The sequence below is a fragment of the Camellia sinensis genome, chromosome 13 (assembly GCF_055761805.1).
Source record: "Camellia sinensis isolate YWXY chromosome 13, ASM5576180v1, whole genome shotgun sequence".
Taxonomy (NCBI): Eukaryota; Viridiplantae; Streptophyta; class Magnoliopsida; order Ericales; family Theaceae; genus Camellia; species Camellia sinensis.
This window is the reverse complement of record NC_138973.1, coordinates 2,862,584-2,876,268: the sequence shown is the minus strand read 5'-3', so window position 1 is coordinate 2,876,268 and position 13,685 is coordinate 2,862,584. Positions and strand designations below refer to the sequence as shown.

Here is a 13,685-nt window from a genome sequence, read left to right as displayed (position 1 = left end):
CATATTGGAGCAACAACCTGATCAGAGACATAGTCTCCAAAACTGCAAAAGAGAGAAATGAAAAGAGGAAAAAAATTCATGTAAAGACCTTCAATAAAACTTCTCTGCAAAAAAATTCATGCACAAGTTTCTCATATTGGAGCAACAACCTGATCAGAGACATAGTCTCCAAAACTGCAAAAGAGAGAAATGAAAAGAGGAAAAAAATTCATGTAAAGACCTTCAAGAAAACTTCTCTGAACCATCACCACGATATTTGCAATTAACTCATGAATCAAAACTATAGATTATTATTATGGACAGGTGTCAATTCCTATCAACTAACTGAAAAAAATCAATAAGAAACTAAAGTTCATGACTGGAACCCAATGGAAAAACAAATTCATAACAGTCTAGTGACAATACAGACAAGAAACGAATCGCAGAGTCTTGAAGAAATTCACAATTTTTAAGCCAAGAATGCCTAGTCACTTTAAACAAGTTCATCAGCACACAATTTTCACGAAGACTTTTCAGTGTATTCATCTTCCCCATTGAACAATTATCTTCACAGGAACCTTTGCCTTAGCCATATCCGGATATTCATGACTATCAATGCATGATTGAGGCTCTATCTTAACAGAACTAAAATTAAGTTCACAATTAGTTGGTGCAGCAGACAAATTCCTTTCGCTATCTTGAACCTTTACACACGCATCAAACTTGTCATCCCCACTGGCAGAGATTATTTTACTTGTAACCGTTAATGGAGACGATGAATCTTCAACCTTCGGCCTCTTCAAGTTTGGCTCAATCTCATCTGCTGGCACTTGCATATTCAAATCAATTTCTCTCTCTCTCTTCACTGTCACTTCAAGACCTTTATCTTTGGTTTCAGAAAATGGATCATCAGAACTCAGGTCAAGCATATAAACTCCCGCACATGCACCCTGATGAATTAAAATTTCTCTTAGAGCCATGACACTACCATAGCGAACCTCCCAAACTGACAACATATAATCAGAGAAACTCTTATTCAGTAAAAATAATGCTGGAAGATCAAAATTGCAGGAAAGAATACACAAGAGCTTACCAGGATCAAACATATCAACAATGAGTTGTTCGACAAAATTATGGAAAGGCCAACCTCCATCTCCATCATGCTCAAAGTTGTCTTCATCAGGAATAGGATCGAAAATGGCTGCATTAAAAGAAAATTTAAAACCAAAGTTCATATAAGAAGATAGAGCACAAGGAAATTAAAAGTTAATTCTTGTTTCCTTTTGTTTTCTATGTTGAGAATAATTACAGTCTGAGAATAAATTTGATCCAAGCAGTATGGACACAGACACAAGATCCGAACTAAAGCACATATCACACTGCTGGAAAAATGGCTTTTAGCGGCGTTTTAAAAACGCCGCTATATGTATGAAAAACGCCGCTAATTCCTTTAGTGACGCTTATCACCAAACGTCGAGGACGCGGCCGTCGCTATAAGTTTATGACGCTTTAAAAACGTCGTAAAATTAGTATAGGCGGCGTTTTTAAAAACGCCGCTAAATGCGATAAATAATGATAAAATGACGTCATCCAATATTTAGCGACGTTTTTAAAACGCCGTGATAGATTTTTTTATTTTAAAAAAAAGTCCGTTGGCACTGTAGTGGCGTTTTGAAAAAACGCCGTTATAGCTCTTTTTTTAAAAAAAAATTTGTTCTGATTCTGTTATATTTAACTAAAAAACATACCTGTAATAAAGCTGAAAAATAACAATAATATGAATAAAATTTTACTACTTCAATATATTGACTAAATAAACATTACATGATTGTGTTTGAACCAAAATCAAACAACAAACACAATAAAAAAATAAAAAGAAAAAATAGGCATCTTATCCTGCAAAAGTGAGTGGTCAATGTTATTAATCTACAAAAATATAAATTTTACAAGAGCGTCTCAATGTAATCTTCATCTTTTCATTATTGGCATCAATTCGAACCACATTTGTAGCCATATACATACACATGCACAATTTGAGAAGGCAAATTATCACTTTCACAAAAGGTCTCTCTAATCATCAAACAATCAAGAGTCACACAGATTAAACCCAAGGTAAGATTTCAAATTACAAATTAATTATGATTCACTTTTATTTTTAGTTTTTGGGAAGAGCGATCATGAATATACGCATCCCAAAACACGTGGTCAAAAACCAAATTGTAGAGACCTTCAAAGTTCTTCAACTGAGGCACAATCCTTCTGTATGGAATGATCGTGTTTGGATTAGAATCATGATGCATGGGGAAAAATTCTTATAATGTTAGATACTAAATATCAAACCGTTTCCAAATATAAGGGTGATAAAAGGTTACAAAATGTGAAGGACATTGAAGAGAAAGTAATAAAATTTCACTTATTCATTATGTCTGCCTCTCTTCAACCAAGCCTAGGAGCATCAACAGTAAGAATAATAGCCTTGAAACCATTTTGCTCGGCTCTTTGCACTAACAGAGCTATCACATTCCTTCTTTTAAATACCTATAAACAAAGGATTACCAAACTGTAAATTCAGCTAGTACAAATGGGATCACAATAAAGAAAATATTAAATGGTGCTTCTAAAGAACGATGAAGGTTCCTATGAACAAACTTGAATTTAATAGAGCCAAGATAGTAGAATACCTGTATTTGAAAAAAAGCGAACAGCGTTGCTGCTTGAAGCAACCTCCACCACAGTACAGGTATGAGGGACAACTCATTATTCAAGGAAAAAAAGTAAACAAAGGAGCTCCAGATTCAAGAATCAATACCATGATGTGAAGCTGCTGCTCGGGTTGTCGCGATCTCTCCTGGTACAGACAAAAGCTGATAGCAGAACTACACAAAAATTTCACTCGAAAGCTCTTGTAACTGAATTTAGACCTTCAGGATGAGCCAATTTATGCATTGCAGTTGGAGCAATCATGATTGGTGCCGAAGTATGGTAACTAAATTGAGGACTTATTTAAACATAATCTAAAATTATTATGAACTCATTGGAACAGAGAGAAAATCATAAATAAGCTCACATGCAGCCCAAACTAAAATTATCCATGTAAAAGTAAAACAATCTCAGACACAGAGAACTGAGTGATTCAAAAATAAATTTCTTATAAGGTTTTAATTTATAATTGCAACAAATAACTATCAGCCATTAGATCTGGCTTCAGCATTCACTTAAAGAATTCCAAACCTCTATCGTTTGCTGCTTGTGTAAAATGGATTATCATGATATAATTGGGAAGCAAAGTTATCTATATCATAGCAAACTGATCTGTAACTTACATTCTATTATACATTCTGTAATTAAAGTTATAGTTTACCTTGAACTTAACTGAAAATCATGACTTCACATAGAACAAAAACTAGAAGAAAAAACTCGAGTCAGGATTATGGCTGCTTGAGTTGAGTTGGTCAGTTAGCACCAAAATAAGAGTATTATCAACTCCACTTTTTCATTATTAATGCTATCTGCTTCAGATTTTGACATACTAGTGCATGTCAGTGCTCGATTTTACAAGCCATGTCATTAGTGGTGGATATGTAAAATGAAGTGATATGTGATGATCATTAAGAGCACCCAAGTTTCAAAAATTGTCAAATTTATTCTATTTAGGCTTAAATTATGACTCCTAAGCAAATGAAAATGAGATTTTCAAAGAAGGCCCAAGTTTCTAAAGTTATGAAGCACCTAGAATATAATCACTTTTGTCAAAATGTAAATTTAAATATAAAAGATACCTGCACTTGAAGTTGATCCTTTGCTCTTTAAAGTGGAATCATTTACTGAAGGCTCTTCATTAAAAGGAAGAAGATGATCATTAAGAGCACCCATCTGATGTAAGCAGAAAGTAGTGCAATACATAGAGGTTCTCTGTCCTCGAAACAAAATAAAAAATAAATGACTTCTACCAATGGATCAATATCTGGAAAAATTATTAACAGATCACAATTGCCCTTCAAACACAACTTCAAGATTTCAGGACCCAAAATTTTAAGATCATACTTCCAATTTCATGATTAGACATACGAGCACAAACAAAGATTGCATTTTTCATTCAAATGTAGGCATTGTCGCAACCATCACAAAATTGTGACACATTCTTTTGAAAGGTATTAGGCGATGAAATCTGTGAAATTAAGAGCCGTCTTTGCAAGTATTTTGTTTTAAAATGAATGATCTTGATTCATCCGGATCATTTTGTAGAAAATTCTAAGGAGGGTCTGATTTTCTCTTTTGGAATCATAATGTAAATCAAGAACTTTTAAAACCATAACCAAACAAAGTTTTCAAAATTCAATTCCAAAATTCTTTTCAAAACTTATAACCAAACTCATTTCAAAATTCTATTTTAAAAATAAAAAATTCAAAAAAATAATTTTTTTATTTTGTTCTTTAAAATTATTTTTTATCTTTATAATTTTTTCGAAAAAAATATTTTGTTAAAATGCAAGATGAATCTTTAAGACAAATCAAACCAGAATTCATGGTTGAGGCCAGAAATTCACAGACGCAATCTCAAACATAATCACAATAAACCATAGATAATCATCCCATTCCAATAAACAATGATCATGTCTTTAACTCTAGTACATCTGATCCAAGCACATAGAATTCATAAAGGATGCAACAATACTAGTAGAAAAACAACTACCAATGTTGGTCATAATTATCTTTCATAATTTTTTTCCAACGCGAAGTTACCATGAAGAAACACAGAAGAAGTTTCACAACATCAAGCAGAAGCAGTAGCTTCTTCCAGCAACTGTTTCACCTTAGTGATATAGTCACTCATTGCTAAACTTTCTAGTGTCAACATATACAGTGTGATGTGCGTTTCTGACTCATATCAAAGGTAACTCAAGTGCGTGTACGAGAGCAATAGACAGAAGAAATTAAATTCCTAAACAACAGACTTCATAAATTCTTTTTAGTGTACCAAAGAGTTGTCACAGCCTAAATTTTGGCTTCTCTTTGACTAGTAAACATGTAACTTACCCTCCAATCTGAGGGGTAATAGTATGAATAGCCATCTGATTTGTTGACAAAAGCTTCATAGTTTTGTGGTATTTCTATGCAGAAAAAAAAAGAAAAAAAAAGGCCCAATTAGTACACATTAATGTAGTATTTCTAAAAAACAAAAATTATGCATAGGATTGTAAGATAACATAAGCGAAATGCCATTCTTCATGAAAATAATGTAATCATAAGAGCTTGGAGAAATGCATTAACACAAACACCTCCATCTCAATTCAAACTAATTGGATGGGTAGTTTATGATTTGAAGGGAGAATAAAGCACTCTCTCTCTCTCTCTCAACAAGGCTAGGGGGGTCAAGCATTCGACTCTCCAGTTGTCTTTCCTGTGTTGTTGGCTTTGTTATGTGCATATGACAATGTGTTGGACTTTTTTTTTTCATAGTTGAATGAATGTCCTGTTTGTAAATGATATCCTACAAATTGACAAAAAAAAAAAAAAAAGGAAAAAAAATTAAAAAACCATCATACCTTCAGCAAAGAGTGAACTTGTAGGGCATGAACTCAAAGCTAATGCTCCTACTCCCAACAGTATTGCCCTTCTCTTAGAATTTCCTGAAATTTACCATTATATAATCCAAAGCAAGAATCAAAACAATCATATCTCACAAGAAGTTAGTTTATACATTCCACCTTTGGCATAACCAGCAATTTTGCATCAAATTTACAGCCCTAATTTCAGAATTCACAAGACCAGAAGAATTTGTTATGAAGTAAATTCTTCAAGAAATCATTATTACATCAAAGACATATAAGCAAATCCCATGTCACTCATACAAAACAAGAAGTAAAATACTTGAGCTATGTTTGGATATTGGATATGTGAAGGGATTTGTAGGGAGAAGAAAAAGTGAAGAGATAAAGAGTGGTAATCTTACTGTCTTCATCATAAGTTGTGTCTCCTGAACATGTGATAATGTTTTGTGGAAAAATTGCAGTAACCCTAGTTCAACTGTATGAATGGGGCACATTGAACTGAAAATTGTGAAACATTGTATATAATTATATATCAAATTCACATACATATATTTATATTGAATGAAGTTCACATATAGAGCAATTAGGCTGACCCTATTGGAGGAGGAGGATGATGATGGGGCCAAGGTCATTGAGAGTGATGAAACTGCCATGTCTGACTCTAAGAAGCTGCTCTTGACTTGCTTTTAGTTTGATTAATTTGAAGTGGGTAATGCAAGGATAGTAGAGTTTCACTTGCTTACTGGTCAGAGGCTGACAAAGTTTATTTTTTGCAGCCCCAAAAATTGGATGAGAGAGCCAGCAATCGGGTGAGCGAGCGATTTGAGGGATTGGTTTCTCTGAGACTGAAGGTTTCCCAGATTCAAAATTCATGACAGATCTGTAAATAATAAAAAATAATGTCAGGCAAATAGGTACTGAACCTCTCAAATTCATGACAGATCTGTAAATAATAAAAAGTAATGGTTAGTTAAGAAACAAAATCACATTATTGGAAATACAATGTCCAAGAACTCAAACAAATACGCCTAAATACTAACTTCCAGGTCTCCCAGCATACCTGGTAAGCTAATTCTCTCGTATGACACATGACAAGAGCAGCAACTTGTCCTGCAACAGGTTCAATCTGCTGCAGAGTAGAAAGAACAAACACAGCAGTTTTCCCCATCCCTGACTTTGCTTGACAGATGACATCCATTCCTAAAATAGCTTGAGGTATGCACTCATGTTGCACTGGTGAAGAAGGAAACAAAATCGGAGCGGATGAATCCTCAATAAGTATAAATGATCTTCCAGATCCTTTTAATGGAAAGGTTTAGCAAACCAGTTTTCTGGCCCAAATCATGAGTATGGAAGTAGCGTTTTTTTACCTGAAAAATATAAAATACTTCAAGTTAAAAAAAAAAGTATGGTATGCACCAGCATGAAACTGAGTAGAGTGACAGACTGAACTATAATTCTGAAACATCATACGAAAAGTCTCCAAATATGCTGGGTACCAAGATGTCCCACTTGCTACAAAAAGCTTAACAAGCCATCTGTCATCGCATGAACAAAAGAAAAAACTAGCAAAATAAGTTTCAAGCCCACTAAAACAAAAGCAAATAAATATAAATTGGTGAAATAGAATTGAAAAAACCAGCTTCAAAAGGTTTCCAAATTACGTATTTTGTAGAATAATGTCAAAAGTAAAGCATGCTCACAGGTAGAAAGCAGCTAAGTGGTGTACACGCAAGAATTCTACAATATCTTATACACAAACAGAAATTGATTCAAAATCAGCAGCATAACTCAGATAGCTTAAAAGTTCTTTTTCTTAATGTTGGACAATGAACTTTTACATTCAATAAATATAAATTGCTTAAAAGTTCTTTTTCCTAAGATATACACAAGCAATCAAAAGAAAGAGAAAGTTCTTATGGAAACCATTGCCTCCTCTCTAATTGCAAATATGAGACTAGATATCTAACAAGGCAAATCCTCATACTGACAAAAAAATTGAACTTGCAATTATTCCACTACACACTGACAAAACAGTACAGTAAATTACCAAACTGGGATACCTGCGATCCCAGATACAGAGGATTATATATATGCTATTATAGTTGATATAGGTTGAAGTAATTTTTCCAGAACAAGACTTGTTTGTCAGGACTGTAAACTCATGCTGTGGTGATGTTATAAAGCAACAAGCAATTCTACATTTAAGACAATTATACAAACCAGCTTACTTGCGGGCCAATATTTAATCTTCACAAGGCTTTTTATATATATATAACGTTCTTTCTAAAATTTTGATAATGTAAAAATACTTTCAGTAAAAAAGCTTCACATCTTGAGAGAAAGAGAATAACACACAACTCACCTCCTGCTTCCATCTTCCTCTCTGAGCTTCCTCTTCAGCATCATCTTTGCCTCCCTCAGGATTAATTACGTCCATCCCCTCATAACCAAGCATTCTGGATGCAAGAAGAAAAAAATAGGCATTCATTGAATCATTACAGACTAAGATTCTTGATACAAAACATCAATTGCTTAATAACCTACATGACGAAGATTATAATGATGTCCCACATAGATTTCCATACAAAGAGATAAGACTTCAAATGCACATGACATTCAAACCACCAATAACAGCCTCGTGTGAGTTACTAACAAGTTTACATGATGAAATAAAATTTTGAATGGTGTTGATCAAGTCTCCAAAAGTGAGCATATGACGCATAAAGAATCAATTTATTGTATTATGATGAAATGCAGGAAGAAAAAGCTGTATCCTTCATCTTCCCCCTTATACGGGCAGCAGAAAAAGATGAATGACCAACTGGAGCTATCAATTCACTATTTTTCGCCTTTTTACATGTCGTTAGGCTTCTTTAGTACACTTTTGCTGAAGTATGAGATCATTAAGCATTTTCTAAATCAATTAACAATATATAACCCGCATAAGACACACAAGAAGTTTTGGTTCTCTCAAATAATGTTCTATTTTTTGAAATATTTCCTTCTGTTTCACATTCCAATTTTGTAATATTCTTATTTTCATTTCAATGATGTTTCTGCTAATTTTTTCAATGGCAACTATAAAGAAAATGGAATAATAATAATCAAAACTCTACTAAAAATGTTAATCAAGGAAAGCCCTTTCAAGTGGATCGGCATATTATACATGTAATAAAGACCACTAGTTTTGGCCAAGAAAATGTGTCATATACTAACCAAATTGAATGGATGATAACTCTAAAATATCACATTTATCAATTTCTTTTTCAGAATAGTTGCAAGTACTAACATGATCAACAGCTCGTAAGATCTCCTAGGTTCCTTCTATCAAATGTTAGAAGACAGGACAGTAATTATGTGATTTCAGAATAACTTGAATCTCAAATGAATGAATGCTAGAACTGAAATAACAGCAAAATCAAGCGCATGAAAAAAGAAAACAATCCAGATTTATATTCTTTAATATTTTTTTCCCAGTTTTCTCAGCAACCAAACAAAGATAAGGCAATGAAACAGATCATATACAACTCATTGGTGAAAAACAATTACTGAAACAGAGCACATACAACTCATCAATCACTGAGAGAGAGAGAGAGAGAGAGAGAGAGGGGAAGGAGGAGCTTCAGAGAGAGAGAGAGACAGTGGAGCTCACCTTAGTAGACGATGGTGCAGATGGTGGAGACCGATCTGAATCTCTGCGATGAAATCACTGAGATGAAATCGCTCTGAATCTCTGTGATGAAATCATTGAGATGAATCTCTGAATCGCTCTGATAAGGGTTTAGAGAGGGTTGAGAGAGATAGAGAGAGAGAGACAGTGGAGCTCACCTTCGTTGGTTCTCGCTACCTCGCTCTAAGAATGAACAAGCGGTCTGAGATTATATGAGCTACCATGAAATCGCTCTGAGATTTATTAGAGAGAGAGAGAGCGCTCCAGATTTGGGTCTTAGCTGAGTCTTAGATTCAAAATTAGGGTTTGAAAAGAGGGGACACCAAAGCGCGTGAGGCACAACACATTTGAAGGCGCTTTTCATATTATAAAACGGCGTCGTTTTGTTAAATAAATAGGTGACGTTTTATAAACGTCGTTAAATATTAAAAAAGTGACGTTTTAAAATGCGTCGTTAAAAAAACGCCGCCTAAACCCTTTTTTCCTGTAGTGTCATAATGGTGAAACTTATGAATCACATATCATAATGGTGAACACATAGACAAAAACACAGCAAGAGCACACAAACGCATCTCTATTGAGTTTTTATAAGTATTTAAATATGTAGAGGTAAAAAAAAAAAAAAGAGGACAATTTCTGAAGTTTGCTCCAGTATATTTAGGATAAAGAAAACAGGTTCAATTTCCATTGCAAAAAGTCATGTAGCTATCCCCAAAATCAAATACAACTAGTTTGAAGCCAATAGACATGTAAATTACAAAAACCACTTCTAAAGGTGATAACATAATGCAACATAACTAGCGAGAAAGAAATGAAAATAACTAGCATACACCGGCAGCACCCAAATACTATTTTAGTACCTTATTAGAGATTGATGAATCCGGACAAAAGCCCTTTGGCGACATCATATCATGACAGTATGTTACCTCCACATCTTCATCCTTAGACCAACCTTTCGTTTGATCTTTCGAACTTATTTTTGCTTTTCATTTTAAATGATTCAGTTCCCTAGCACTAGGCCTTCTAGATTTGTAACTGGGTACCATATTTGAAACTAGTTGCCGGACATTGTGTACAGAATGTTGAGTATAAAATTGATAGGGTACCCCATTCCCATGGGAGTTAAATTTGTGCTCAACAAGGTCTTCATCTCTTATCATGTCATTGACATCCATGAACTGCTCACACATATCCAAACTTGCACAAGTCAAATGTTAGTGGGAGAAGTATATGCACATAAATTTATAGCAAATACATCACTTAATAGTCATGAACTCACGGTGAAATAATATTAGGAAAACAGATATTTAAAATAAAGAAATAAATAAAAACAGTTCCAAGGTTTCAAAAAAAAAAAACACACTAATTTGGGGCAGAGAAAGGCAATAACAAACAGGAGATAAATAAATAAGATACTTACAACTTCTTGATGTGGGTGTCTAGAAGAACAATAATAAAGCCATCCACATACCAGAAACCATTTCAAAGTAGATAAAAGATGCCAATAGACTAGAAGGAAGAGTCTACTAGTAGTCATACCAAAACCCGAGAGTTATCAATAAAAGAGCAAAAGATATATCTCCATATCTAAATAAAAAAGCATTAGATACAGTCAAGACAACTACAGTTTGGAAACTTCATAAGATTTGGACTCTTCAAGTGTTCTTAAACATTATAAAAATTATACAAGCACCCAAATTAAAATATCAATAACAAACCCAATTAAAGGAATATGCCTATATCGCTAATCCATAATAAATAAATGACAATGAGAATAAACTTACCCAATTGGCGTCAGAGATTTTGCTTTTGATGAGCCAAACGCTCCCTTGGGTTCTTCATGTTATCACTTGCAATATCGTACTCCTAAAGAGAAACTAATGTGAAAATTCAAAATGCACTCAAATTTGTTTAATGTACAATTAAAGGGGCTAGTACCACCAATGCAAAGTCACACAAAATGTAAGACAAACAATTGATTGCAGAAACCAATACCAATAAGACTGATAATGCACATACCATACCAAACCAAACTAAGCTCTGTGTGTCAATCAAGTGGGGTCAACTAATGCACATATCATACCATGACTATTAAAATCAGTTTCAATTTGGTAATTAGATTTCTTCTTTTCTTTTTTTCAATAAGAAACAGAGCTCAAATGTTAAGTTCACTAAATAAGATAAATGCCTGAGAAATAAACATTGTGCTACGAATGCCTTGTGTGGCTCCATAGAAGCGCCAAAAAATGAGAAGAGGTCTCCACCATCAACTTCAAAGATGGTGTCCAAACCTAGTAACAGTTGTCCATCAATGTCGGGCATTGCAATTGCCAACTTCTTCTTTGAGCAATCAAAGACAAATAAGAAGGACAACTGCCAAAGAATTATTTTCTGATGTCATAAGGAAGCGTTTCATTCAATGCAGGTAAAGTAAGTTTCTGGTGAATGACCATAATAGTGAAACACTCATCATTCGTCACATTGGGTTTGTAATAACTCCCCCTCAAACTTGATAACATAACCATAAAGAATAAAAAAAACAAAATAGAAAAGCACTACAAATGGAGGGCCGGAGGCCAAGAAATTTTGTTCTTTGTATGTAATTTTTTATAAAGAAAGCGTCAAAAGGAAATGATGGCCTATGCGTCAAGTCTGAAACAGAACTCTTAAAAGCAAAGATATGCTATGCTCACTTAAAATTAAGAAATACAGCAGTCTTACTTAAAATTTTCCAATATAGCTGCCCCTCTCTTGGCCAAGAAATCAATTATCCATTCCCTAATGAATCAAGCATTCAACAAAGCAAAATCATAACGTGAATCAAAAAGGGGAGAATATCCAAAATCTCATGATTTTACTCCTAGCCCACAAGCAAAACATCACCTTCCACCCAAATATGCCTACAAACAAATACTTTGGCATGCTATACCCTTTCAAGCACACAAAAATCCCCAATTCACTGCATTGCCACAGCCTGGACATACAAAAGGAAGCAACAACCTTCCCATTGAAATCCTTACATATTGTCCAGTCTCAATTCAGCCTTGATTACCTGGGGAACCCCATCAAATTCAATTTCATGAATGCTGCAGCTGCCCTCAAAACAAATTCTACAGCCAAAGGCTGAGGCATTTGACTTGTAGTAGATGAGGCTGCCTTCAAATCTCTCTAAATTAAAAATATATGGCACACCCCCAAAATGGCTTCACTCCACAAATCCACAAGCATCTCCCTCTCCAAGTCCTCCCAAGGCCAAAGAAAGCCAATTTAAATCATCAACATGATGTGTACTAGAACATTTTACTCATGCAAACCATACAGAACAGGAAAGAAAACTCCTCCAGAAAGAAATGATACCAGAACAATGGAGATATAAAAGGACGCATGTCTCTTGATTTCTACATAAATCTAGGGTAGGGTTAAACGCTAAGTTTTGATCAAACCAGCCATAAAATATATTTACAAGCAAAAACTACATCTAAAGGTCCAACACCTCTTGTCCAAGAAAGTTCACCAATTTTTATTATCAAGGTCTCAAAGAAATTTGCGATTTCAAGAGCCCAGAGAATAGGAAGAAAGCGTACTGCCAATGTCAGCACTTTTAGATATTTAGAGGTAGTAAAGGTAAGGTAAAGAAAGAAAAAAATGGCATACACTTTCTGGCCAAAAAAAAAAACACGTGTGTTAAGATAAGACTTCAAGCTCCTAAGCAATGGATTTGCACAAGCCTCAAAAATTTGTGTCAAAGAAAATTGTTTACAAGGATCTTCTATTACCCCTTTCCTATAGAAGCGAAATTCCTTAAGGTACCATTATTCAATACCAAGACACCTACCCTTCTTATGATGAGAAACAGCAATTCAATTCACCAATCCTTTGTTTACAAAGATCTACTATGTCTAGTCGTTCTTTTTTTAATACGTCGTATGCCCATTTACAACCATCAGAGTATACATTTAACTGAGAAGGATGTAAGACAGATGCAAGGATTTGGCGAAGAACCTTCCACAATGATTCGTAGGCCGCAGGACTAACAGTGAGGTGGTTGCTAAAGATAACTTTGGTGGTTTCAATAGCTTGTGGGCGGTTGGCGAAGATAGTGCACTTTGGACTAGGGCTCGGTGGGCGAGTTCACGAGTACGTATGAAGATGGAAGGCCGTGAACCGATATGGAGAGTGAGAATGGGGCCATGTTTGGTGCGTAGTCGGCGGAGGATGGGTTCCAAGTTGGAGAAATCTTAGGAGGATTTGAGAAGCCATAGTATGTTACCTAAGAAGCGTTTGGTAGGGGGTCCTGATGGAAGTTTTTTAGTGCGTAAAAGACTTAGGAGGGAATGCAAAGAAATACAAAGACAGAGAGATGCAAAGAGTATGCACCAAAATTCCATCTCAAATTAAACAGGTAACAAACGACTAAAGGTTGACCTAGTGGATAAAGTTTTCTTGTCGAGTCTTATTGTCACGCTCTGTAACTTCTTCTT

At 34.7% G+C, this 13,685-nt stretch overlaps 1 protein-coding gene across 26 annotated transcripts; it reads right to left on the bottom strand.

The window, feature by feature from the left end:
* Positions 1-270: 270 nt before the first annotated feature.
* Positions 271-13,685, bottom strand: LOC114281949 (peroxisomal (S)-2-hydroxy-acid oxidase GLO4). 26 transcript variants are annotated; one of them, XR_014348107.1, is made up of 14 exons: positions 9,187-13,685; positions 7,897-7,990; positions 6,984-7,069; positions 6,592-6,901; positions 6,125-6,411; positions 5,933-6,029; positions 5,526-5,609; positions 5,017-5,090; positions 3,759-3,891; positions 2,789-2,827; positions 2,661-2,689; positions 2,393-2,517; positions 1,073-1,180; positions 271-985 (listed from the first exon to the last, which is right to left on the bottom strand). XR_014348107.1 is itself a non-coding variant. In XM_082901236.1 (13 exons), exons 12-13 carry the CDS (start codon positions 1,083-1,085, stop codon positions 522-524), a joined length of 477 nt encoding a protein of 158 aa, XP_082757362.1. In that variant the 5' UTR covers positions 1,086-1,180; positions 2,393-2,517; positions 2,661-2,827; positions 3,759-3,891; positions 5,017-5,090; positions 5,526-5,609; positions 5,933-6,029; positions 6,125-6,411; positions 6,592-6,901; positions 6,984-7,069; positions 7,897-7,990; positions 9,187-13,661; the 3' UTR covers positions 271-521. The 26 variants fall into 26 exon arrangements, 8 of the variants coding, with proteins under 8 accessions (XP_082757362.1, XP_082757358.1, XP_082757360.1 ...); XR_014348120.1 differs by lacking the exon at positions 2,661-2,689 and having other exon boundaries at positions 9,187-13,664; XR_014348112.1 differs by having other exon boundaries at positions 271-929; positions 2,661-2,827; positions 9,187-13,659.

Coding starts and splice junctions, on each gene's coding strand:
- LOC114281949 (XM_082901232.1), bottom strand. CDS start 10,112: ATGATGTCGCCAAAGGGCTTTTGTCCGGATTCATCAATCTCTAATAAG. Junction 1,181..10,064: donor ATTCATCAATCTCTAATAAG/GTACTAAAATAG, acceptor CTTTTAATGCAG/CCATTTTCGATCCTATTCCT. Junction 930..1,072: donor TGTTGATATGTTTGATCCTG/GTAAGCTCTTGT, acceptor TTAATTCATCAG/GGTGCATGTGCGGGAGTTTA.